The sequence below is a fragment of the Alligator sinensis genome, unplaced genomic scaffold, assembly GCF_000455745.1.
Source record: "Alligator sinensis unplaced genomic scaffold, ASM45574v1 scaffold543_1, whole genome shotgun sequence".
Classification (NCBI taxonomy): domain Eukaryota; kingdom Metazoa; phylum Chordata; order Crocodylia; family Alligatoridae; genus Alligator; species Alligator sinensis.
In genome coordinates this window covers 2,436,004-2,461,171 of record NW_005842055.1, presented here as the reverse complement: position 1 = coordinate 2,461,171, position 25,168 = coordinate 2,436,004, and the positions used below count along the sequence as shown (strand labels likewise).

General features: G+C 41.4%; 1 protein-coding gene across 3 annotated transcripts in view; it reads right to left on the bottom strand.

Moving 5' to 3' along the window:
* A1CF (APOBEC1 complementation factor) overlaps nt 1-25,168 on the bottom strand; it is a 74,181-nt gene that overhangs the window by 38,676 nt on the left and 10,337 nt on the right. For 2 of the 3 annotated variants that reach the window (XM_006022938.3, XM_006022939.3), the window contains exons 2-4: nt 13,806-13,949; nt 4,102-4,236; nt 1,114-1,244 (exon numbers count right to left, since the gene is read on the bottom strand). In XM_006022938.3, the coding sequence (XP_006023000.1) occupies nt 1,114-1,244; nt 4,102-4,236; nt 13,806-13,904 (365 nt within the window). In that variant the 5' untranslated portion in view covers nt 13,905-13,949. Of the gene's footprint in view, nt 1-1,113; nt 1,245-4,101; nt 4,237-7,831; nt 7,965-13,805; nt 13,950-25,168 lie in introns of those variants that run through there. The other variant, XM_014519612.2, reaches the window with a different exon arrangement.

The window sequence follows — 25,168 nt, the reverse complement described above, 5'->3', positions numbered from 1 at the left end:
ATGCTGTGGCTAGTAAAGCGAGCAAAACGCTGGCTTGCATCCATAGATGCTTCTTAAGCAAATCCCAGGACATCATTCTCCCGTTGTACTCAGCCTTGGTGAGGCCACAGCTGGAGTACTGCATCCAGTTTTGGGCTCCACAATTCAAAAAGGATGTGGAGAATCTTGAGAGAGTCCAGAGAAGAGCCACATGCATGATCAGAGTCAGGAAAACAGACCTTATGATGACAGGCTGAGAGCTATGGGACTCTTCAGCCTGGAAAAGCGCAGGCTCAGGGGCAACCTGATGGCCACCTATAAGTTTATCAGGGGTGTACACCAGGATCTGGGGGAACAATTGTTCACCAGAGCCCCCCAAGGGATGACAAGGTCGAACAGTTATAAACTCCTGCAAGACCATTTCAGGCTGGACATAAGGAAGAATTTCTTTACTGTTTGAGCCCCCAAGGTCTGGAATAGCCTGCCATCGGAGGTGGTTTAAGCACCTACTCTGAACGCCTTCAAGAAAAAATTGGATGTGTATCTTGCTGGGATCCTGTAACCCCAGCTGACTTCCTGCCCCTAGGGCAGGGGGCTGGACTCGATGATCTTCCGAGGTCCCTTTCAGCCCTAATGCCTGTGAAATCTGTGAAATCTATGAAGAGAAATGTAGTTCAGCCTGGCCCATAAGATAGGGCATGGGGTGTTAGAACTTCAGCTCATGTCAGGCACCATGACAACTCAGGCAAAAATAGATTAAAGGGAAACTGACCTGAAATACCATTTCAGGTTTTTTGTTTAACAAACCAAAAGAGGTTCATTAGCTCATATTTAAAAATTTATTTTCAATTTTTCCAGTGGAAAAACTCTTGGCAGAATTTCCTGTAGAAAATTTTGATTTGGGGGAAGCTGTAGTTCCTGCTTAGCATGTATAAAGTAAATATCTAAATTTATGTACTAATTAGGTCTTTTCAGCAAGTGGAAAAGTGAGTGACCATATAAAGGAACAATGAATAGTATTCTTTTTCAGGTTTAGATAATTAGATAAATCTTTTGCAGCTCATAGGAACAAATATACAGTGAATAATAAAATATTTAATATCAGATTTGTGTAAACTTACTAGTTTTGCTTACCTAATTTCATAATTATTAAGTTGCTTGATTGCATTCTTAGCCTCCTGTTTATTAGAGAATGTTACAAAGGCATATCCTCTATTGTTTCCATTAAAGTCCATCATCATTCTCATTTCATAGATTTTGCCAATCTGTAAATGAAAATGAAAACTGATAAAATTTCTAAAAGGGTACTTTGGTAATAGCACAATGCTGATTATTTCCCTCACTTGATCATCTCAAAGCTGTTCGGATATTTCCATTTATGATCATCAACCAGAGTCTATTTTACTTTAGGACTGTTTTCTGACCTGTGAACAAAGTCAAAATAAATAAAAGGAACATATGTTTAAGTGACAAGCCAGGCTGAGTTATCACTACAGATCTCTTTAGCGAGGTTAATGACTTCTATTAACGCCCTCTGATAATGTGTTGCCAGAACTCAACATGTGTCTCAGAAACCTTAAAGTGGATTTGCCACTGTAAGCAATGATTTTCTTGCATTGATTTGACCTTTCTTTTTAAATATTTAATTTGTCTGTGTTAGAAAAAGAGAACAGGAGGCTCCAAAGTCTAATAGTATCAGCCTGTTCTCATGTGAAAGAAAAAGGAAACCAAGTCAATATGTGCATGTCATTTGACTGAAATTACTTCTGTGTCACTGTTAGTGGAGTTTTACTCTATTTCCAGATAGAATTGAGGCTGGTAGTAAAGATTATTGAGAAGGCAGGAATACTGTCTGAGAAAACCAAGAGATTTTGGCAAGGTTTCCACATTTGGAAACTTGATTACCATTAGCAGTAAGGAGGGTAGCTATACCTGTGATTCTCAACCAGGGTGCAGTGGTGCCTTGAGAATCCTTTCAAGGGTGCCATGGGGTGCCTCACAATGTTAGCATTGTTAGGTGTGTAGCCATAATTTACAAGGTAAATCCAGGAATTTCAATATGATTTCATAGTGTTAAAAACACTCTGACCTATTGTATTATGAGTTCTTGGCAACAGAAGAATTGCTTTATTGTTTTTCTGCAGTCAAAAAACAAGTGAAAACCCAGAGCTAGCATTTTTGAGGGGTGACTTGAATCAAAGGAGGAATGCTTTGAATCTGAAAAGGCTGCAAACCTTTGAACTATACAAATCCATAGTACAGCTATGATATGCTACTTAACTAATATCCAAAGAAGGCTTAACATTTCATGTAAGAGTGGTAGAGAAATCATGGCTCCATTGACGTTAGTAGGAGTTTGACCATTGGCTTCCATGGAGCCAGGATTTTCACCCATGTATCACTGCCTCAAAGAGCTCACAACTTTGGAGATGATGTTACAAACACAGGGGCAGACCCAGGATCGGGAGGAGCAGTGGTGCAGTTACATCCAGCTTTGATTCCTGCTCCACCCAAACTTTAAAACCAGTTGCCATAGAGAGACAGCAGAATTTCTATCAGGCACGGCCAAAGGACTCAATTTACTTCATGACCCACTAAAACATATCTGATTCTTGCTAATATCCCTTCACTCCTTTCCTTAGTGGTCTTGATGTTCAGTTAATTAAGCTATCCTTTCTTCTGCAATTCTGCTTCCTGTTAGCTATTTCTTGTAATATTTCTTTTCCATTTCACAACCCTGCTGACTGCTTTTAGTTCTAGCTAAGAAAAATTAACTCAGGTATGGTAATAGTAATTTAGGTGACCATTAACTCAGATGCAGAATTGACTGACAGTGAAGTATTGGATGCACTGTCAGGATTCTCAAGAAGGCTAGATTTTGTTTATGAATCTGAATAAAAGATGTACGTTTAACTATAATGATTACAGGGCTAATAAAACAATATCTTTGGACTACTTTTGCTTAGTTTGTTGTATTTTTTAAACTTAATATATAAGCTAGAAAATGAGTACACTTTCCAATAAGGTTTTATTTGTTTTTCTTTGATCTTAAACTGAATAATATAGGACTGGCCCCTCGGATATTAGTACTTCTTCTAGCTTCTCTTTAATTTGATAAAAATATATTTTATATTTATTTGATGATATACCAAGCTATCTGCATCTCACTTTTCAAAATCTTAGATCTGCCCATGAACAAACAGCAAGAATAGTGACATTTCAGGGGTGGCACAGATTTCTGTGCTGATGGCAGGGTAAGGGGTGTGGGGCTGGGCCCAGTAGCAGCAGCATGATTGCAGTGCCAGTGTTGGGACATGGGCTACAGGGCTGCAGGCTGGCTAGACCCAGTGCCCAGCAGCAGCGGGGGCAGCAGCATGGAGCTGTGCCCCCTCCCCTCCACCCTGGCAACACTTATGTGACATGTATAACAGTAAGGATGACAAAAAGTAGAGGAAGAACAAGAAGATTTACAATTAGATACTCATTCACTTAGGTTATTCCTCTGAATGTATTTATGGTTTGTGTTCCTTTTTTTTTAAACCACTCTCTTCTTGTATGTGCAAAAATATGTGAGTGAATTTTAATTTATATTCATAATTATTGTGGTTACATATGCTTATCACATAGGGATAGTCATATTCTGTGATGGTCTTTCAACCTTGGGGCATAGTAAAGGTCCTGCACATCTATTAAGATCTGGTAGGAGCCAATGGAATAGCACTCAGCTCTTCCCAAAGGTAGGGAATAAATGCTATATAGCTCTTTCCCCTTCCACTGTAACCCTGGAGGCAGCAGCCCTGTGTAGGCAGAATGACTAGGAACAGATGTTGCATTTGTTCCTGGACAAGTTGTGCCTGTGTTTGTCCTCAAACAGAAATATCCCAGGACTGGCATGCACAAACATTGCCCTTCTAATCAGGGTTTAGTGACCAGCTGAATACACTACAGCTTTTTTGCTATCGATTCAATGAGTGAATTCCAGGATACTATATTGACTTGCTAGCCATTCCTTTAGGTTAAAATTTTGTTTTTAATTGTTTGTTTCTTCATACATTGTAAATAAATTCAGCCTTTGCTGAGCACAGCTTTTAGAAGAAAAAATTGCTAAATACAAAAGCTTACTTTTTCACATAATGGTATCAGCTCATCTTCAAAAAGGTCTCGCGGTAATTTCCCAATGAAAATCTCACAGCCTCTCTCCGGTGGTGGGCCATCCCAGCCAGGTGGTGGACCACCAAACTTTCTTTGTCCATTTTCCTGCATGAAGAAAAATAATCAGAAATTCTAAAGTATGTGGGATCAACAGAAGCATGTCACAATTGCCTTTCTTGTTTATACGGGACTCCATGCATCTTATCCATAACTGTCTCTTTCCAACACCCCTGCTTATCTAATACTGGCACCCTCCACACAATTCTGATAAAAACAAAATCCTTTTCTCACCCTCGCTATATTTCTGTATATATCTCTGTATTTCTGCTTCATTAATGGCTGGAGTCAATACCTACTGAAATAGCCAATAATTACTGAAATGTTACCTGTCTGTTGATTTGAAGCTAAACCATATAGATCAACTCTAGACAAAAACAGGTTTTAAAATCTGTAGTGTTTATTTAATATTCTCTGTTGTTCAAGGATGGATGACTGCTAAAATATAGACCTTTCAGAACCATGAAACACCCTTTACAGAGTCAAAACTTACAATTTAATTGTATTTTATACGCTTCAGAAAACAAGGTTGTTATGATACTGTTCTGAATGGATACTGAAAGCAATAGAAATATTTCCACAGTCCTGTAGGAGTAACTAGATCAATCCCTGTCACTTTCATGGTAGGTTCTTGCTGATCAGAGATGAGCTTCACTGAGGGTCATGGGCTACATTAAAGAATAATACAGATGAGTGTCTTGACCTTGGCTATTTTAAGCAACACACTTGTTGTTGCAAATGTATGACATGAATAAAAGGAATCGATTGCAAGAAGCTTTTCTACAGCTGAACTCTTCACAGTACAACAGGTACGCCCAAGCAGAGCATAAGTTAGTTTTGGTTCTAGGCAATGTCCTTATCAAAAGTACAAATTTCCAGTGTTCTCCATAAAGACCTTTTGGAAGCACAATGTAAGCTTCTTACTACACTGAATGTAGATAAGTTTACTGTATTTTCACAAGTTATTTGGAAGAGGAAGGGGTAAATGACTGACATACCTAAAGAGAAAGGGAATTCCAGACATGAGGACTACATTGAAGAAGGAGCTATGAAGCATGTTAAGGGAGGAGTTAGAAGTGAGAGCTGACCAGAATTAAAGGGAACATGAGGCAAACTAAGAATGGGTGAGAACATAATTCTGCTGTCTTGCAGAATAGGGAAAGGATCTTAAATTTGATTCTGAAGGTGAGACAATCCGATTAAGGTACATAGGGAGAGAGGTGAAGAAGCTGGTGAAGAAATTTAGTTTTTCAGTTGCATTGGAAGCTGAGTCAATGGAAATGAAGATACCAGCAAGGGCAAGGTTGCAACAGTTGAGATGAGACCTGACTGTGACAAGGAAATAGATATAAAGATAGGAAGGAAAAATGTATTTTAGGGTAGATGTAGAGGAAAATGTGACAGGATTTAGTGATAGCCTAAGGTAGCAGGAGAAAGAAAGATGAGTCTCCCATAGTGTTTCCCAAACTTTTGCTCCCTGGGGTGTGCTTTTTTCTGGATTAAAATGGACAGAGACATCACTCTTACACTAAAAGGCGTGTGTGTGTAAGTGTGTGTATTTTCAAAACATAACGTTTTCCATTCCCCTGCCAGAGAAAAATCAGTGCTGAGATGTACTGGCAAAAAAATAACTCTATAACTTTTCTGAATATCGCAGCATCCCAGATGAAAAATCACTGAGGTAGATCTAAATTCAGAAAAGATATGAAGGGCACCTTAAGGCTAAAAAAGTTGAGAATCACTGATTTAGCTGGTGCCACATAAGGGTGTTGGGGCCTGACCTCACCCTGATGTGCCCTGTTCTTTTCACTGTCTGCCCCCTCCCAACCTCTGGTCCGTACCTCAGGGGGCAAAGGCAGCCCCTGTTGCTGGGGCTGATACTGCAGGGTCTCACATGCTACTGACTATGCCCGCAGCCCCTTCTGTCAGCTATGGGAGTGTAGAAGGACTGGAAGGGACAAGCTGGGCTGCTTCATGAAGCTCCTTCTGGTGTCTGCCTGCCTGCAGTAGAGTGTACTCCTGGAGCATAAGGTGAGGGGGAAGGAGAGGGTAGGATAGGGACTTCTGGGGAATTGGGAAGGATAGAGGAAGGCAGCAGTAGGAGCCACAGTCCCCAAAAGAGCAGCTGCTGGTACCACTGGAGTAGCTGGGGCAGGTGCAGTGTGTCAAATGGGCAGGAGAGAATTTGCCTCCTTACACAGAGGGTTCTTGTGGTACACTTCCACCGCTCTTGTGGTATGCTAGTGTGCTGTGAATACCCTTTGAGAATCACTGTTATATCATAACACCAAGCTTTTGAAACTGGAATTGTTGTGGTGGTAAGAGGAGGGAAATGGATTGGAGTAAGGATTCCAATGTTCCTCCTGAGTTGCCAGCTACATAGTCAGAACCAAACGTTGTATGGGGAAAGTCCCAGACATTTGATAGAATGGATAGGATGAGGACAAGGATGGAAAGATGGATTTCTGATTGATCAGATATAGGGATGGTGAGTCAAACCATGAGAAGTTGTCAGAATGAATTAGAGAGGAAGTGAAGAAGAAGGCTGGGAGGAGAGACTTGTGGTCGGTAGCTACCTTTTGCTTGTTAACCACAGAAGCAATGTCAATCCCTTGTCTGGGTTACTGTGAGTGGGATGAGTGAAAGCATCGGGGGGAGGGGGGACATTTCCTTCATCACAATCCATGTTCACTAGAGGTACACTGATACATCAGTCCCATATTGTATTGGCACTGAAAATTGGTGAAGATAAGGAAAATTGACATTATCGGCCATCAGCGCTTTTTTGGCTGATGTGGCCAATAATATCACTGATAAATGCTCTGTGCATGACCTCAGCCGCAGTGCAGCACAGCACACAGGCAGCCAGGAGTGCAGCCCAGCAACATGGAGAGCAGTGTCTTGCTGGTAAGTCTGTTGCGGGGGAAGGGGCATGGGGGGAGCAGACTGAGGTCCCTGCATTGAAGGAGGGAGTGGGGCTGGGGCAGGGACAGGTGCTGCACAGCCAGGGTGGGGTGGAACATGGGATGGAGTTGCAAGCAGCTCATCTGCGGCAAGCGGGGAGGGGGTTGTTCCTGCCCCTACACGCACCCTGGGAGGGGATGTGCCCCCCAGATTTGTGCATGGGGTGAATGCGGGCTGCTGCTGCAGGCTGGGGCCAGGGGCAACGCCAGGCTCATCCTGGTGGGGGGGGGGTTTGGCCTGGTCTGTGATTGGGACGGGTGGTGGTGGTGCTGCAAGGAGGAGCTGGGTGCGGGGGGAGGGCTTCAGTCAACCCAAAATTTGCCATAGGCCCCACTCCCAGCGCTGCTGCTGCCTACTCTGAGCACAGCCCAGCCCAGCCTCCCTGCTGGGAAGAGCCCAGCACTGGCTGCAGCCTGCAACAGCAGCCCGCCCTTGTCCCATGCACAGATCTGGGGTGCACACACCCCCCATGCCTCCCCCAGAGGTGCATGTCCTCCCCTCTCCGTGCCCTCTGGATGAGTCATGGCTCCATCCTGTACCCTGCCCCACCCTGGCTGGACGGTGCCTGCCCCAGCCTCAGCAGCACTCCATCCTTAACCGGGGAGGCCTCAATCTGTCCCCCTGCCCCTCCCCCCCGCCTCTTCCCCTTCCCTTCTTGCCCCTTCCCACCAGCACTTACCAGCTGGACGCAGCTCTCCAAGTTGCTGGGCCACATACCGGCAACCAGATCGGTATCAGCTGATATGGCTCATTAAAAATCAACCATCAGTACCGGCACAAAAAATCTGTATTGCTGCATCCCTAATGTTCACTAGTCCCAGAAACTAGCTAAAGAAGGAGGTGAAAGACATGATCAATTTTAGATGAGAAGGGGAGCTAGAGAAGGAGAGAATCAATGTGAAGGACAAAGGACCATTAGGGGAGGTAGAATAAGAGAACTTATATTTTTAAAACAGGGATTCACCGAGGGAAATATTAGGTTGCCAGACACCTGAGGCAGTTACAGATACAATGGCTACTCCTTGGGTAGAAAGTACTTAGGAGATGTATGTGGAGTTTTCTTTTGGTTCAAATTTCACCTGAGCTCTTAGTAGCTGGTTCTGACTTCCACCCACAACATATTTTATAGAGCATGGGATAAATACTTATTTGCCCACATTAGTACTGGGTCCAGCTGAGGAAGAAGGAGTCTGGCAACAATAATTTCAGTATTAGTATTCCTCATCTGTAATGATATCTTTTGATTTTGGATCTTTTCCTCCATTCTGGCATTTATGCCTCTTCCCTGTTTCTACATTTCTCCTTCAATGCCCCTTTAGATGTGGACACACAAGACATTTACACCACTACAACCTGTGTTTACATTACTGTAAACGTGGAATACCTGTGCAGGTGCACACCCCTATACTGGTATAAGTCCATCCACTCTGGGGTCCAGTTACTTCTCAGAAAGTCAGGAGTAGACATATACTAGTATATGGGTGTCCAAATCTCCAGTCAATTTCATTCAATGCAAATAAGCGACTACTGGTAAAGCACTACAACAGTGCCCATTAGGCCTGTGTGAAGAGGGAAATATTTGATCCAGATTCAGATTCGGCCAATTCAGGAGGAGAGTGATTTGATTCGGAGATTGCTTCCACCTCAGGCTTTCTGAACATCTGTACTTAGCCCTGTAGTTATAGGAGCTGAGAGGTTAGTCAGCTCACTTTCTGTAAAGCTCCCAACTAGTTTGGAAATAATTTTTCCTTGTGGAATAATTTCAACCCTAAACTAAAGGGAAACAGACTTACACAACCCATAGCAAAATGAAATTGATTAGGATATTAGAGGAAAACTGACTAGGAACATAAGTGAAGACAGCCCAAGGGCTTTTCCTCAGCTTGTTATTTATGGATCATCACTTGAGTAGATATAGTAGGAATTATTCATTATTATGTTTCATACTGTAAATACTTCTAGCATAACAGTAGAGTCATAGAAATACTTTCATTCATGGGTGGATTCCCGCAGCATAAGAACTTTGCACATAAAGCTGACAATTTCCTTCTGCCCCAGAAGAATGTACAGACGTTTTCTGAAAGATTAATATAGTTAGTACAATACTCTCTTGATGCACAAGAAATTGGATGAGATTCCTATTGATCCATTTTTAAAGCTGAACCTGAAGTGCAACTATTCTATTCAGTTTTGTCACACTCTTAACTGTGATTATTATGTAACATATCCCTATTTTTATGTAATCTGTAAACCACATTCATGTGTTGCTAACTGAAAGGAATTGAAAAACATGATGAATTGGCCGAATATACATGCCACATGTATTCAGCTGAGACCATTTTGAGATTTACTATAGGATTTGTAAACAATACTAAAGATTCAAACACTTTCTTTGGTAAAGTTAAAGTGCGTGGGGGATGACCCAGCAGGAAATAAAAACCTGTTTCAACCAGACAGGTCTTCTCCTTATGATTTGGAAAAAAATAAATTACCCAGCTTCTTTCTTTCCACAGAGTGGTTGGATGGGATTAAAAATTGTCTTTATGTGCCATTTGCCAGGTAAGAGAGTGTGGGATAAACCAAGAGATCACAAGCTTGGACGCTGTGAGGATGTTTGGAATTAAAAAAAAACAGATTACTGGTAGATGGGGAGGGGTGAAAGGAGACATATGGTAATTTACGAAAACGGAAAAGAGTGAGGGGAGAAAGTGGAACAACACAGAAGAAGTAGAGATGAAATAACTGATAACAGAGGGAAATCAGATATAGAAAAATACTGGTAAAGGTAGGAAAGAAAAGGGAAGGTCACAATAAGGAAATATATATACAGATGAGATGTTATTTTTAATCACATTTAGCATTGAGTGGATGACAGATGATTTAGGTTTCATAAATGCAAATGTTTGCTTATGCAAGCACACAGATTTATATGTTATAAAAACACACAGTTTGCTATGTTAATTATATATGGTATAGTTTTGGTAGTTCTGGGTTTCTTTTAATCTTAATATACCTTGTTCAGTAGTATATCACTTAGTGTTGTAGAAAGAAGAAGGGATGGGATTTGAGGCTTAGCAAACTTCACAAGATCCACTATTGTTACCATTTTCAATTATATTTCCTTAGAGAATGCAACATTAGTCTTAATATTGCTTAATGCTTTTGAAAGTGAAAGATGCTTGTGCCATATTTGGCTTGAGGAAGAGTCCAAAATCCAGTAAATCCTTGGACATTTTGAATTTGAAAGAACATTTTAACTCCCAAATGATACCTGGATGTTATAATACACCATAAGCTTGAATATGAGACAATAGTGTGTTTGTATTGAAAAAAACAAACAACCCCTCCAACTCTCCCCCCGCCCCCTCCTCCAAACCAGCAGCACACTTGGTGGTATTAACAGAAGTGTCTCTTGCAAATCAAGGGAAGTGATTGTACTCCAACCCTAACATCTATGAATCTATGAATCCTCTGTGCAGCACTCTGTTGGACACTTGGAGTGTCCAATTGTGGGCCCCACACTTCAAGAAAGATATGGACAAATTAGGAAGAATCTGTCAGGCTATGGCCAGACATTCAAAAAGCCTGAGCCTGAATCGTTTCACTCTTTACAGTTTAGTCTAAGCTGTGCAGCTTAAACTGGTTAATAACTGGACAGACATTCTCTGTTAAATCAGGAAATGCAGGCACGTGCCTGCAGTGGCTCAAGTCAGAAGCTGGGGGCACTAGATCATGCCCGCCAGCGACTGCCAAAGAGGAGGGAAGAGAAGCCTTCCAAAGTTCTCACCCCTCCCTGCTGGAGTGGAGGGGGTGTGGCCAGGTACCAGCCCAAGGCTAGTAGGACACATAGGATGCCAGCCATTGGGTGGAGCTGCTGCCAAACTGAGTGGGGATGGGGAAAAAAGTCCTTTCTCTGAAGCAAGCTTGTATTAAACACAATAATTTGCAAAGCAGACAATAGGGAACTACCAAAAATCTTCACCTAAGCTAAGATACAGCCCAGTAAAACACACCATACACAACTTAGTCTAACTTAAAATGTAAAGCAGGAAGACAAGAGAAAGCCTGGCATAAGTCTTATTATCCAGAGGGCAGAGTGTCTCCTTACAGCCAGGCATTCAGAAAGGCTTTGTTTAGGTTTTACAAGTTCAGCTTTATAATGTAAATGTAGCTCTCTGCATTCTTTGATCTGCAACTTTCAGCCAGAAGCTGTCTGCAACTTCCCTCAATTCCATCTCTGGCACATATGTGTGATGATTGTCAGGTCTTTGCCTTCACTTCCCGCCTCTCAGTCTGGTCCTGCAGGTCTTAGCTCTGGGATCACAGGTTCAGGTCTTGCCCCTCTCCCCTCTGGGACTGCTGTGGAATTAATCCCCTCCCTGGCTGCAGGCAAGCTGGACAGAAGGAGGAATTAACTCCATCTCTGCCAAGCTGCAGGAAAGCTGTGGAGGTGTGGCTGCTGCTTGCAAACTCCAGCTGCAGTCTGCATGGTTTGCCAGTGGTGGGGAAAGGGAATGAAGGGAAGAATTTGCCTCAGGTGCCATGGCAGGCAAGCATCTGGCCATGCCCCACCCCATCTCAAGCTACAGAACAGAGGGGAGGGGCCAGCCCAGCTCTCTGGAGCAGAGCCCAGCCCAGAGAGCATGCCTGGATGCTGGGGGTCTCTGGTTTAATGTAAACCAGCAAGGGGTCTGGGACAGACATTGCATAAACTGGTTTGAGCCAAATCAGTTAAGTCTGATGCTACATTCAACCACGTTTATCTCAAACCAGTTTCAGCCATTTTCAAATTGGTTTATGTGCACTGAATGTCTGTTCTGTTACAGGTTTAAACCAGTTTCTGATCACTTAAACCAGTTTATGTGTAATGTCTGTCCCTAGCCTCAGAGAATGGAAAAAGTTGAAATGTGATTTATAAGGAAAAGCTGAAAGAACTAGGATTATTTAATCTGGAGAAGAAAAGATTGAGGAGGGATTTAATACATCCTGGAATCTTCAAAACAGTCTTCAAGAGAGATTACAAAGAGGATGGTGATAGCCTTTTCTCTGTGGCTGTAGGGGACATTGACTAGGAGCAATGGCCTCAAACTGCAATTGAAGAAATTTCGATTGGAGATTAGAAAGAATTTTCAGACTATGAAGATAGTGAAGCATTGGAACAGGCTATCTAGAGGTATGAAATCTCCATTCTTGCAAGTTTTCAAGAGCAGGTTAGAACGACACTTGGCTAGGATGGTTTAGCTAGGAATGATTCTGCCTTGAGCAGGGAGCTGGACTAGCTAACCTTGTGAGGTTCCTTCCACCTCTACTTTCCCATAATCCTATGGAGTAACAAAAAATAAACAATATCATTCCTCTCCTGCTTTGAGACTTACTAGAACTGTTTTTAAACAGAACTCTGATTATAAAAGATTACAAAAACCTCTCTCCTTTGTCATGTTAGATGCATCAGATTCTTAATAAGTCAAGATTAAAGGTGTCACAACCCAAAAGGTGTGACTTCTATTTGTGTGTGCTTCGGCACTGCTAAATTGTCCCCGCTAAATTGCAGCTTCCTTGCACAGTGGAGTTTTCTGCTGCAGAGGAGCACCCCGGTGCAAGGGAGAATTTCCCGCCCATTGGCTAGTTCTAAATTATTCCTATGTGGGGGCTAGTTGTTGGTTTGCTAGCCGTATGAGAGGCTTGAGTGGTTTCCGCCCAAGTTGGAGGACTCCACGAACAAGGGAGGAGGAGACTTCACGCTGTGTGAAGATCTCTAAGCGCTGCGGATCCTCACGGACCCAGCGCATTTGAAGCAGGCAACGGAGATCTGATCAATCTCTAGCCTCTCCCCATCGCCGATAGAATTCCTAGACGTACCCCTCCCGCGCACTACGAACCGAACCCACGGAGCCTAGCAAACTTCGTGTGGATGAGTGAACGGAAGAACCCACGGAGCCTGACAAACTTCGTGTGAGCCCTTACGATCAGCCTCAGAGCTCTTCTACCCGGGTTCGAGTCCTGCAGGTTTATTTTCTCGTCGTCAGAACCCTATGCGACGTACCCTCGTGTTCTGCAGGTTCGAGTTTTTGTTTTCTTTTCTCTTTCTGTAACTGCAACTTAATCAAGCTTTCCAGCCTACACCATTGCCATCTCGGTGTAAGTAAACAATCTTTTAAACTACCGATACGTGTCCGTGCCTAATTCCAGAGCGAAGGCCTTCCCTCTCTGCCCCCGCGTGCCCGGGCTGCTGGTCACAGCCCGCGTGCAGCGCGAAAAAGGGCTCGGGGCGCTCCCGGCCCGCACAAAAGGTAGGCACAAGGTGGCAAATTCAGACCTTGATCTAGACACTTGTTTAAAATAAAGGATTTCTGATTTAATAGGTTGGTTCCATTTGCAATTTAAACTACTACAAGATTCAGAAGAGTTCAGCTTTAGGTTTTGGCTATAAGTTTATTACAGTGTAACCGAGAACTGATGGAAGACTACAGTCCCATACTTAAATGATCTCTTATACAAATATCTGAACAAAACTTATGTTAAATGCAAGAAGAAAGAGAAAAATTGCATTGTTAAATATTTTCTTGTCAAGTCCTTGATAAAGACTATTCATTTAAGTGAAAGTTTGACACTATGCAAAAAACAGTATCAGGCACATGACTGTGAGTTCCTACCTGGATCAAATTATATCCTGTGCGCTGAATTAGTGCACGGAGGGCTGCTTCTTTCTGTGTGCCGGTCAATCCATCCCCGGATTTTTGATTTGATTCCATTGTGAGTGATTATCAGCAAAAAATCAGGTTAATTAGGGGTGCTCACTGCAATCAAATTTAAGATAAATTAAATAAATTAATTCTTCTAAAAGGAGAAGGTCCATTTCATTGAGGATATTTACCTGGATCATTCTCCCTAAATCAGTAATTTGAGGTAATCTTGCCAGAAGAACAACAGATCTTGGTCAGGAAACAACCTCTCCATTCACATTTTATGTAGAGAAGAGACAGGAAACAACATCCAAAGGCATTGCTACATTTGGAACAGGGTGTATGCATGTGGGATTTAGACCCTAAACCCTGCAAGCAATTCTATGGTGCCAGACCCTTGCATTTAACCTTGAGCCCTCTCAAAACCAGTGGACCATTTCCCAGGCTCTGCAGAGCATTGTATGGGAACTGGGCTTAGATTTGGCCCCTTGGGGAAAAATATCTGCTATTCTCTATTCAAATTCAGATTTTGAACAACCTCAGTTATGTGATAGCTGGGTTCAGGATTTTAGTTCTGGGCCGGTTCTAAATTTTTAATTTAAAATTGTTTTAAAATTCAACATTTTTTTCTGGTTGAAGTATTGGTTAAGCTTCCTTTCAAAAAGGTTTGAATTAGGCCATGGACTGTTAAAAGAACATTTCTTAAGAATGGCTTTTCTGGATGAAATGTTAATGATAACATTTACTGTGCACAAAGCCTTGAAGTTGTACGTGCAGATAGTATTTTCACATATAAAAAGAATCTGAAGATGAAAGGCTGAATTTGGAGGCCAGCAAAAATATAGCTGTCCAATCATGAATATGCTACAGTCCAAAGGTTTTACAACTTTTTCTAGGTCCTTATGATCCTCCAATCACTTACTTGTATACTTAGCTTTATCTATGTGAAGAGCCCCTTTGAACAAAATGAGACTAAAGCTAAGCATGTGTTTAAGTTTTTGTAGAATCAGGGCATAAATTATGTTCTAGTCATTTAATTATAGTTGCATATTATTTCCTCTTTCATATATACAGTATGGATAGTGCTTACTTAAAAAGCAACTATTCAACATAATGTTCTTTCTTTGTTGTTCAGTGTGTATCCCCCTACATCATCTACTGCATGCTATTTAAACCCCACTTTGAAGACAAATGATTAATTTTCTTCATAGGCTTTTCTATAGCACTCATCACCTGAGTGCTTCACAAAAGTTTAATACGTGTATTTTCACAATACCCCTATGAGATGAGGGACAAAGATGTGAACAGCAAGGTTAAGGTTAATTGTGCACTAATTCTGAGTGCACACTTTTAGACATAGACCTGAATTTTTAGAGTAGTTTAGAATTATACAGCACTTCATTTGTTCAAAATACAGCTTCATTTAATTTCATTTGTGCCCATAAGACCTCAACACTTCTGTAAATTAGGCCCTAGGATGTCATTTTGGGCTTCCAGAAAATGAAGAGCAGCCAGTTAGTTACCATGTTTGGCCAGTTTGGTTTAAGTGTCTTACATTACTCAGGAATGTAGTGGCAGAAGCAGAAAAGAATAGTAAAATCCAGTTATCTGGGGAAGCTTTTAAGTGCTTTAACCTTCTTTTTACAGAGGTATAGGTTGTAGCCATGTTGGTCTAATGACATAGGCAGACAGTGGCAAAACGTAGCAGGTGCACTTGCACCCCCTGAGAGGACCAGCACACCCCCTCACAGGCAGTGCTCCCCACTTAAGCGACAGCTGTGGGGGGCAGGCAGGAGTGCTGGTGTCTGTGAGTGCTGGCTGGGGACTGGGGGCACCAGGTGAAGCACTGCTGGCACTTACGGGAGCGCAGCTGCGCTTCCTGGTCAGCACAATCAGCTGCAAGGGGACCCCCCTGGGCGGTGAGATTGGCTGTAGGGGGACTTCCCCCCCAGTCACTGACTGGCTGCTGGAGGGGCATGTGCCCTCCCTGACTCAGGCTTTCTTGCATGCATACCAGCCTCTGGCTTCTTTACCATTCATTCCATCCAGGAAGAGCGCACACACCAACTGCAGATGCTTCCTCAGCCTGACAAAGGGTATTTATATCTGAAAGCTTGCTAAGAAGAATTTTTCCAACTATCTGAAGTTGGTCTAATAAAAGATATCAGATTTACTCAAAGAACCTTGTTAACCTCCTTTTGTCTTTTTGCAGTTGCCTGGACTTGTTCACTTTATATCATCTGACTTCTGTGACAGATGAAACATATATCCTACGGGCAGTGCCTTCCTTAATGTACAGCCCTGAGCAGTTAAATTCTTTGTGCTTTATGAGGCAGAAATAAATAGTGAAAAATAGTGTGTAATTATTTAATTAAATACCATATATTATAAGCCAAATTAAGTCACACATGCAACCTTAACTGTGGCACTTTCTAACTTCAGAGTGCTTGATTTTGAAAGCTGGTGTGTGTGATTTCCTAGTTTTTTATAAAAAAGCAAACAAAGCCCAGAAATGTTATTCTTTGGTATACTAGAACTCACATTGGTCATGAAGAGTATTGGAAGTTGTAGCTCTAAAGCATAGCTCTTTCCTACTTGAGCTAACGTATAAGTGAAAGCATTAAGACGTCATTCTGTATAGATAAGCAGTAGAAGAAGATAGGGCACTTTGCAGGTGAGTTTCACAGATGTTTGCTGACAGATGACTGGTGAGATTTGGAGATATTGAATTCCATACTGGAAGAGACTGTTATCTAGGCATTACAGGTGATTCTTTTACTACTATACTCAATCCTTTCTGCTTTATCTTCATAAACCTATCCCTGTATTGCCTCTACTGCACTTGGCTCCTTGTCACAGTCTTGCCTTCCTCACTAAGTTGATCTCAGGCTCCAGTTCTGAGATTTCTAATTCCAATACCAGTCTTTGTCCAGTAACTCTAGCCTCATTTTTTTAGATTGCCTGTCCCAGTGCTCCCTACATCCAGTCTCCTTGCTCACTAATTCATAGTGACCTATGCCCCGTGGTTCCCACTCCCCTGTTCAGCCATTCCCAATTTCCTATACTGCTCCGTAGTTAGTTGCCTTCATCTTCCCTGTCTTCCCTAGCTGCCAGTCCCAGTCTTTGCCCTTGAGCTTCAAATCTATTTTGAGTATCCTCATCTCCTGTGACTCTGTCTTGATCTTTGTTTAGATAGTACCAGTTTTCCCTCTGAATCCTATACTACTACCCAGATTTGTTTCCTGTCCCCTTAGGCCCCACTGCTTCTGAATCTCCTTGCCCTACCAGTTACAATTCATACTTTGGCTTCTGGTCTTGTCTCACTTCCAACCAGTCTCTCTTTATAGCTTCTAGTCCTATCTCCTTGATCTGGCAATCTTTGCCCTCTGTCAGCCTCCAGACTCAGTGTCTACACATGACCTCCTTGTTTCCTGTTATTATCCTGTCCTTCTCTCAATAGCATAAGTAAGGTGGGGTGACTGGGGCAGCATCCCTGGGCATCAATTTGGTGGGGGAAGGAAAGTGGTGCAGAAAAATTACAACAGCTGCCACAGCTGCATAACTGTGCCTGCTGCAGGGTGGCAAACAGAAGTTACTTCTGCCTCTCTTTGTCATCATTGCCCCAGGAGCCTAGCTAGTTTGCCCTTGCCCCTCCTTCCTCATCACATCCTAGTTTAGGCTCTTGAATCTCTGAATCAAAATTTCCCCCCTTATGTTGCCAGGGTCCTTGACAGTACTGGGAAAACAGGTGTCCTGCTCAAGGTACACCTGGTACAGGGAAGTGGCCAATATGACCCCTTATAGGCCTAGGTTAGAGGATAGTCTATCAGTTTGTGGGAATAGGAGATACATGGTGTGGTCAGCAATAAATGCTGTGATATTCTTGAGCATACTCAGGGTAATCTGGAGATTTTATTTGTTAAGATCCAGCTAGTGTCTACTGGGCATATGCAAAGTTTTTGCAAACATATAACTTGATGAAATTGAGTCATATTATTGTAGGGACAACAAAAACACACATGCCTGACAGAGAAGGCATACTTCCCAGCCACATGTTAGGTTCCTGCTCCAAAGAAAAGATTACCATAATTCTAACATTGAAAAACAATGTATTTCCCCCCAGCCTTTATCAGGGAAATAGATGAACTATTTAATTAAAAAAAAACATTTAGGCTAAGATAGACAACTGGCATGGAACATTTCAGCGCAAGCAGTTAGTCTGGCAAAGTTACAAACCTAAAAATGTTTGTTGCAAAGAACCATCAGGCAATTTCAATAGGCAGGACTACCTTTAACATAACTGAAAGCAAAGCAGGGACAAAACAACAGATTTCTGTTCTAGAGGAAGTAAATTTATTTGATGGGAGGGTACAGAGTAAGTGAGACTAGGTAAACAGTGTAAGTGTGGGAGAAAGTGGGTACTGCTGTGTGGGTGCAGGGGCTGGCTGCACCTGAGTGTGAGCATTCTGCAGGCACAGAAGGAAGGGCTATGGGGGAAGAGGTAAGAGATAAGGAAAAACAAGGGTAGGAAAAAGGAAGGGATGTTGTGTTGTCCCTGATGTAACCAAAAGAAAGCCTGAAGGCATGGAAAGATGCAAAGGGAAAGGCTGCTGTGTAAGTCTGTTGCTTTAATTATGTTGGTACCATTCTGCTGTAGGTATGTGCGCTCAATTTTTGAGTGGCCTACAAAATTGTTCTGTAGTTTCCTTCAGTTAATAGTCTAGTAGAACTGTGTATGTCTAAAATGTGGCTCATTAAGCTTTTCTTCTTCAGAGACAAAGGAAGAATGAAGGCTTTTGTAGGACTAACCAAAAAGATAAAAGAAAAAACTGCCCTTTTGACTTTCTGGAATACTTTGTAATCATATAAATAATACTGCATAGCTTTAATGTTAATCTATTCTGTTTGCTGTAGTGCATCTTTTGTGGTTCATTGAAGAGAACCAGCTTTTTGAAGTAGGGAACAGCTACCTTACTGCTATGCTACTTAATGTGGCACTAGTCACCAGCACCTAGAGAGAACAAAGAGTGAATGCTAGAAGCTGCTTCTTGCAAAGAGTGAAGCAGTGAACTGTTTCTGTTTTTTCACAATGACACGTGCTTTCCTTAATTTAAGCTAAAATTGAACCATATCCTTCATGCTTCACAGTGAAGGCCTTTGAAGTGCTGTGGAACTTTTAATCCAGCTTTCTCAGAATTAATTTGAAAGCCATGTATTGTGTAAAAGTAGTTTATATTTCTTGAGCTTCTGCCTGGTTGCAATTGTATTTGGATACTACCATATAAGGACCCTGCTAAAGCCTCTTAAACTTTAAATTAAGTGAAGACCTATGCTTAACTTGAAGTGGGGACTACTCTTGTGAATAAAAAAAACACACGTATAAAGCCTTTGAAGGATTAAGGCAGTGGTTTTCAACCTTTTCTTTGGCATTTGGGGAATGCTGAACTTTTACTTTCACTTGTTTCACTTTGTTTTTGTTTTTACTACAAAAAACATAGTAGGGCAGTTCTTTTGTTGCAAAAAAACTCGGAAAGCCCACAACAGGTTAGAACGTTTTTGACACTGGATTCCTATGTGAGTTTGGGTTTATCTTGTGAATTCTATGTTTGCACACCTGTGGCACCCTGGTTGAAAAGCACTGGAGTAAAAATCCTTTGCTGCAGTGTGTCTTGGAGTGTGAAAGTTAACTGCATGTTGATCTACAGCTATGACTACTCTATTTCTTTCTTAAAGGGGGAAAACACTCTTTTCATTCAGAAAATGGTATTTTTGGTCATTTGCTGTCTGGTTTGACTCTCCCTATAATTATAACCCTCACTTATTCTATTTGATACCCTGCTAAATTATGAGGCATTTAGATAGTGGTGTCTGCTTTTAATGTATTTTACATTTAACTTATTGCACAGATCTCAAAGTTATGAGGTTTTTTCCTGATGTAAATGTATTGGCTAGATGTTGCTATCAGATACACATGTGAAATGTCCATTGATATAACTGAAATAAAAAGACTACTTGACCACAACTTATGTCAGACTTTGGCCTTGAGGATTTTTCAGTAGAAACTGGGCCACCCAACTGTAATGAACTGAGCTCTAAAGATTTTATGAGTAAGTCCCCAAATTACCCAGCTTTCAAAATCTTCTACTAACATTTCAGTCTTCTTTTCAGCTAATTTGGGTCATATTATTTTGGCCTTTTAATCTGCTTCCTTACTAGATTTTTATATACTTTTCACTGTCTACAATAAATATCAATAGTTAGTTTTTATACAATTGTATACCTGAATTATTTGTTGCATACTTTATAGCTAGTTGAAAAATCCATTCTGTTCCCCTGTTTCTTGGGTGATTTCTCTCTTTCTATCTCTATTTTTTTGGATGTGCTTCATTTGGTTGTGCTTTCCAGGAAATGTGGTAATTCAGTAATTAAGACTAATGTGCCCTGGCTGGTGGTTGGACTATGTGATTTAACAGGACTTTTGAAAACATTCATTCTTTTATTAAAGATTGAAAAAATAAACCAAAGCCTAATAATAGGGTTGGTCTATAAGCATAACACAGGTCAGTCACATCATACGTGCATTTAACTTGAGCAAATTCAACTATACATGGGATAGGAGGGCAGGGTGGGGCTTGAGTCTGCACGCAGTGCTGCCGCTTACCTGGAGGCCCGCAACTGCAGATGCTTCCTCAGCCTGACAAAGGGTATTTATATCTGAAAGCTTGCTAAGAAGAATTTTTCCAACTATCTGAAGTTGGTCTAATAAAAGATATCAGATTTACTCAAAGAACCTTGTTAACCTCCTTTTGTCTTTTTGCAGTTGCCTGGACTTGTTCACTTTATATCATCTGACTTCTGTGACAGATGAAACATATATCCTACGGGCAGTGCCTTCCTTAATGTACAGCCCTGAGCAGTTAAATTCTTTGTGCTTTATGAGGCAGAAATAAATAGTGAAAAATAGTGTGTAATTATTTAATTAAATACCATATATTATAAGCCAAATTAAGTCACACATGCAACCTTAACTGTGGCACTTTCTAACTTCAGAGTGCTTGATTTTGAAAGCTGGTGTGTGTGATTTCCTAGTTTTTTATAAAAAAGCAAACAAAGCCCAGAAATGTTATTCTTTGGTATACTAGAACTCACATTGGTCATGAAGAGTATTGGAAGTTGTAGCTCTAAAGCATAGCTCTTTCCTACTTGAGCTAACGTATAAGTGAAAGCATTAAGACGTCATTCTGTATAGATAAGCAGTAGAAGAAGATAGGGCACTTTGCAGGTGAGTTTCACAGATGTTTGCTGACAGATGACTGGTGAGATTTGGAGATATTGAATTCCATACTGGAAGAGACTGTTATCTAGGCATTACAGGTGATTCTTTTACTACTATACTCAATCCTTTCTGCTTTATCTTCATAAACCTATCCCTGTATTGCCTCTACTGCACTTGGCTCCTTGTCACAGTCTTGCCTTCCTCACTAAGTTGATCTCAGGCTCCAGTTCTGAGATTTCTAATTCCAATACCAGTCTTTGTCCAGTAACTCTAGCCTCATTTTTTTAGATTGCCTGTCCCAGTGCTCCCTACATCCAGTCTCCTTGCTCACTAATTCATAGTGACCTATGCCCCGTGGTTCCCACTCCCCTGTTCAGCCATTCCCAATTTCCTATACTGCTCCGTAGTTAGTTGCCTTCATCTTCCCTGTCTTCCCTAGCTGCCAGTCCCAGTCTTTGCCCTTGAGCTTCAAATCTATTTTGAGTATCCTCATCTCCTGTGACTCTGTCTTGATCTTTGTTTAGATAGTACCAGTTTTCCCTCTGAATCCTATACTACTACCCAGATTTGTTTCCTGTCCCCTTAGGCCCCACTGCTTCTGAATCTCCTTGCCCTACCAGTTACAATTCATACTTTGGCTTCTGGTCTTGTCTCACTTCCAACCAGTCTCTCTTTATAGCTTCTAGTCCTATCTCCTTGATCTGGCAATCTTTGCCCTCTGTCAGCCTCCAGACTCAGTGTCTACACATGACCTCCTTGTTTCCTGTTATTATCCTGTCCTTCTCTCAATAGCATAAGTAAGGTGGGGTGACTGGGGCAGCATCCCTGGGCATCAATTTGGTGGGGGAAGGAAAGTGGTGCAGAAAAATTACAACAGCTGCCACAGCTGCATAACTGTGCCTGCTGCAGGGTGGCAAACAGAAGTTACTTCTGCCTCTCTTTGTCATCATTGCCCCAGGAGCCTAGCTAGTTTGCCCTTGCCCCTCCTTCCTCATCACATCCTAGTTTAGGCTCTTGAATCTCTGAATCAAAATTTCCCCCCTTATGTTGCCAGGGTCCTTGACAGTACTGGGAAAACAGGTGTCCTGCTCAAGGTACACCTGGTACAGGGAAGTGGCCAATATGACCCCTTATAGGCCTAGGTTAGAGGATAGTCTATCAGTTTGTGGGAATAGGAGATACATGGTGTGGTCAGCAATAAATGCTGTGATATTCTTGAGCATACTCAGGGTAATCTGGAGATTTTATTTGTTAAGATCCAGCTAGTGTCTACTGGGCATATGCAAAGTTTTTGCAAACATATAACTTGATGAAATTGAGTCATATTATTGTAGGGACAACAAAAACACACATGCCTGACAGAGAAGGCATACTTCCCAGCCACATGTTAGGTTCCTGCTCCAAAGAAAAGATTACCATAATTCTAACATTGAAAAACAATGTATTTCCCCCCAGCCTTTATCAGGGAAATAGATGAACTATTTAATTAAAAAAAAACATTTAGGCTAAGATAGACAACTGGCATGGAACATTTCAGCGCAAGCAGTTAGTCTGGCAAAGTTACAAACCTAAAAATGTTTGTTGCAAAGAACCATCAGGCAATTTCAATAGGCAGGACTACCTTTAACATAACTGAAAGCAAAGCAGGGACAAAACAACAGATTTCTGTTCTAGAGGAAGTAAATTTATTTGATGGGAGGGTACAGAGTAAGTGAGACTAGGTAAACAGTGTAAGTGTGGGAGAAAGTGGGTACTGCTGTGTGGGTGCAGGGGCTGGCTGCACCTGAGTGTGAGCATTCTGCAGGCACAGAAGGAAGGGCTATGGGGGAAGAGGTAAGAGATAAGGAAAAACAAGGGTAGGAAAAAGGAAGGGATGTTGTGTTGTCCCTGATGTAACCAAAAGAAAGCCTGAAGGCATGGAAAGATGCAAAGGGAAAGGCTGCTGTGTAAGTCTGTTGCTTTAATTATGTTGGTACCATTCTGCTGTAGGTATGTGCGCTCAATTTTTGAGTGGCCTACAAAATTGTTCTGTAGTTTCCTTCAGTTAATAGTCTAGTAGAACTGTGTATGTCTAAAATGTGGCTCATTAAGCTTTTCTTCTTCAGAGACAAAGGAAGAATGAAGGCTTTTGTAGGACTAACCAAAAAGATAAAAGAAAAAACTGCCCTTTTGACTTTCTGGAATACTTTGTAATCATATAAATAATACTGCATAGCTTTAATGTTAATCTATTCTGTTTGCTGTAGTGCATCTTTTGTGGTTCATTGAAGAGAACCAGCTTTTTGAAGTAGGGAACAGCTACCTTACTGCTATGCTACTTAATGTGGCACTAGTCACCAGCACCTAGAGAGAACAAAGAGTGAATGCTAGAAGCTGCTTCTTGCAAAGAGTGAAGCAGTGAACTGTTTCTGTTTTTTCACAATGACACGTGCTTTCCTTAATTTAAGCTAAAATTGAACCATATCCTTCATGCTTCACAGTGAAGGCCTTTGAAGTGCTGTGGAACTTTTAATCCAGCTTTCTCAGAATTAATTTGAAAGCCATGTATTGTGTAAAAGTAGTTTATATTTCTTGAGCTTCTGCCTGGTTGCAATTGTATTTGGATACTACCATATAAGGACCCTGCTAAAGCCTCTTAAACTTTAAATTAAGTGAAGACCTATGCTTAACTTGAAGTGGGGACTACTCTTGTGAATAAAAAAAACACACGTATAAAGCCTTTGAAGGATTAAGGCAGTGGTTTTCAACCTTTTCTTTGGCATTTGGGGAATGCTGAACTTTTACTTTCACTTGTTTCACTTTGTTTTTGTTTTTACTACAAAAAACATAGTAGGGCAGTTCTTTTGTTGCAAAAAAACTCGGAAAGCCCACAACAGGTTAGAACGTTTTTGACACTGGATTCCTATGTGAGTTTGGGTTTATCTTGTGAATTCTATGTTTGCACACCTGTGGCACCCTGGTTGAAAAGCACTGGAGTAAAAATCCTTTGCTGCAGTGTGTCTTGGAGTGTGAAAGTTAACTGCATGTTGATCTACAGCTATGACTACTCTATTTCTTTCTTAAAGGGGGAAAACACTCTTTTCATTCAGAAAATGGTATTTTTGGTCATTTGCTGTCTGGTTTGACTCTCCCTATAATTATAACCCTCACTTATTCTATTTGATACCCTGCTAAATTATGAGGCATTTAGATAGTGGTGTCTGCTTTTAATGTATTTTACATTTAACTTATTGCACAGATCTCAAAGTTATGAGGTTTTTTCCTGATGTAAATGTATTGGCTAGATGTTGCTATCAGATACACATGTGAAATGTCCATTGATATAACTGAAATAAAAAGACTACTTGACCACAACTTATGTCAGACTTTGGCCTTGAGGATTTTTCAGTAGAAACTGGGCCACCCAACTGTAATGAACTGAGCTCTAAAGATTTTATGAGTAAGTCCCCAAATTACCCAGCTTTCAAAATCTTCTACTAACATTTCAGTCTTCTTTTCAGCTAATTTGGGTCATATTATTTTGGCCTTTTAATCTGCTTCCTTACTAGATTTTTATATACTTTTCACTGTCTACAATAAATATCAATAGTTAGTTTTTATACAATTGTATACCTGAATTATTTGTTGCATACTTTATAGCTAGTTGAAAAATCCATTCTGTTCCCCTGTTTCTTGGGTGATTTCTCTCTTTCTATCTCTATTTTTTTGGATGTGCTTCATTTGGTTGTGCTTTCCAGGAAATGTGGTAATTCAGTAATTAAGACTAATGTGCCCTGGCTGGTGGTTGGACTATGTGATTTAACAGGACTTTTGAAAACATTCATTCTTTTATTAAAGATTGAAAAAATAAACCAAAGCCTAATAATAGGGTTGGTCTATAAGCATAACACAGGTCAGTCACATCATACGTGCATTTAACTTGAGCAAATTCAACTATACATGGGATAGGAGGGCAGGGTGGGGCTTGAGTCTGCACGCAGTGCTGCCGCTTACCTGGAGGCCCGGCCACCACCACACTGCCAGTGGTGACTGCCTCTGCCTCCAACACCTCCTGCTG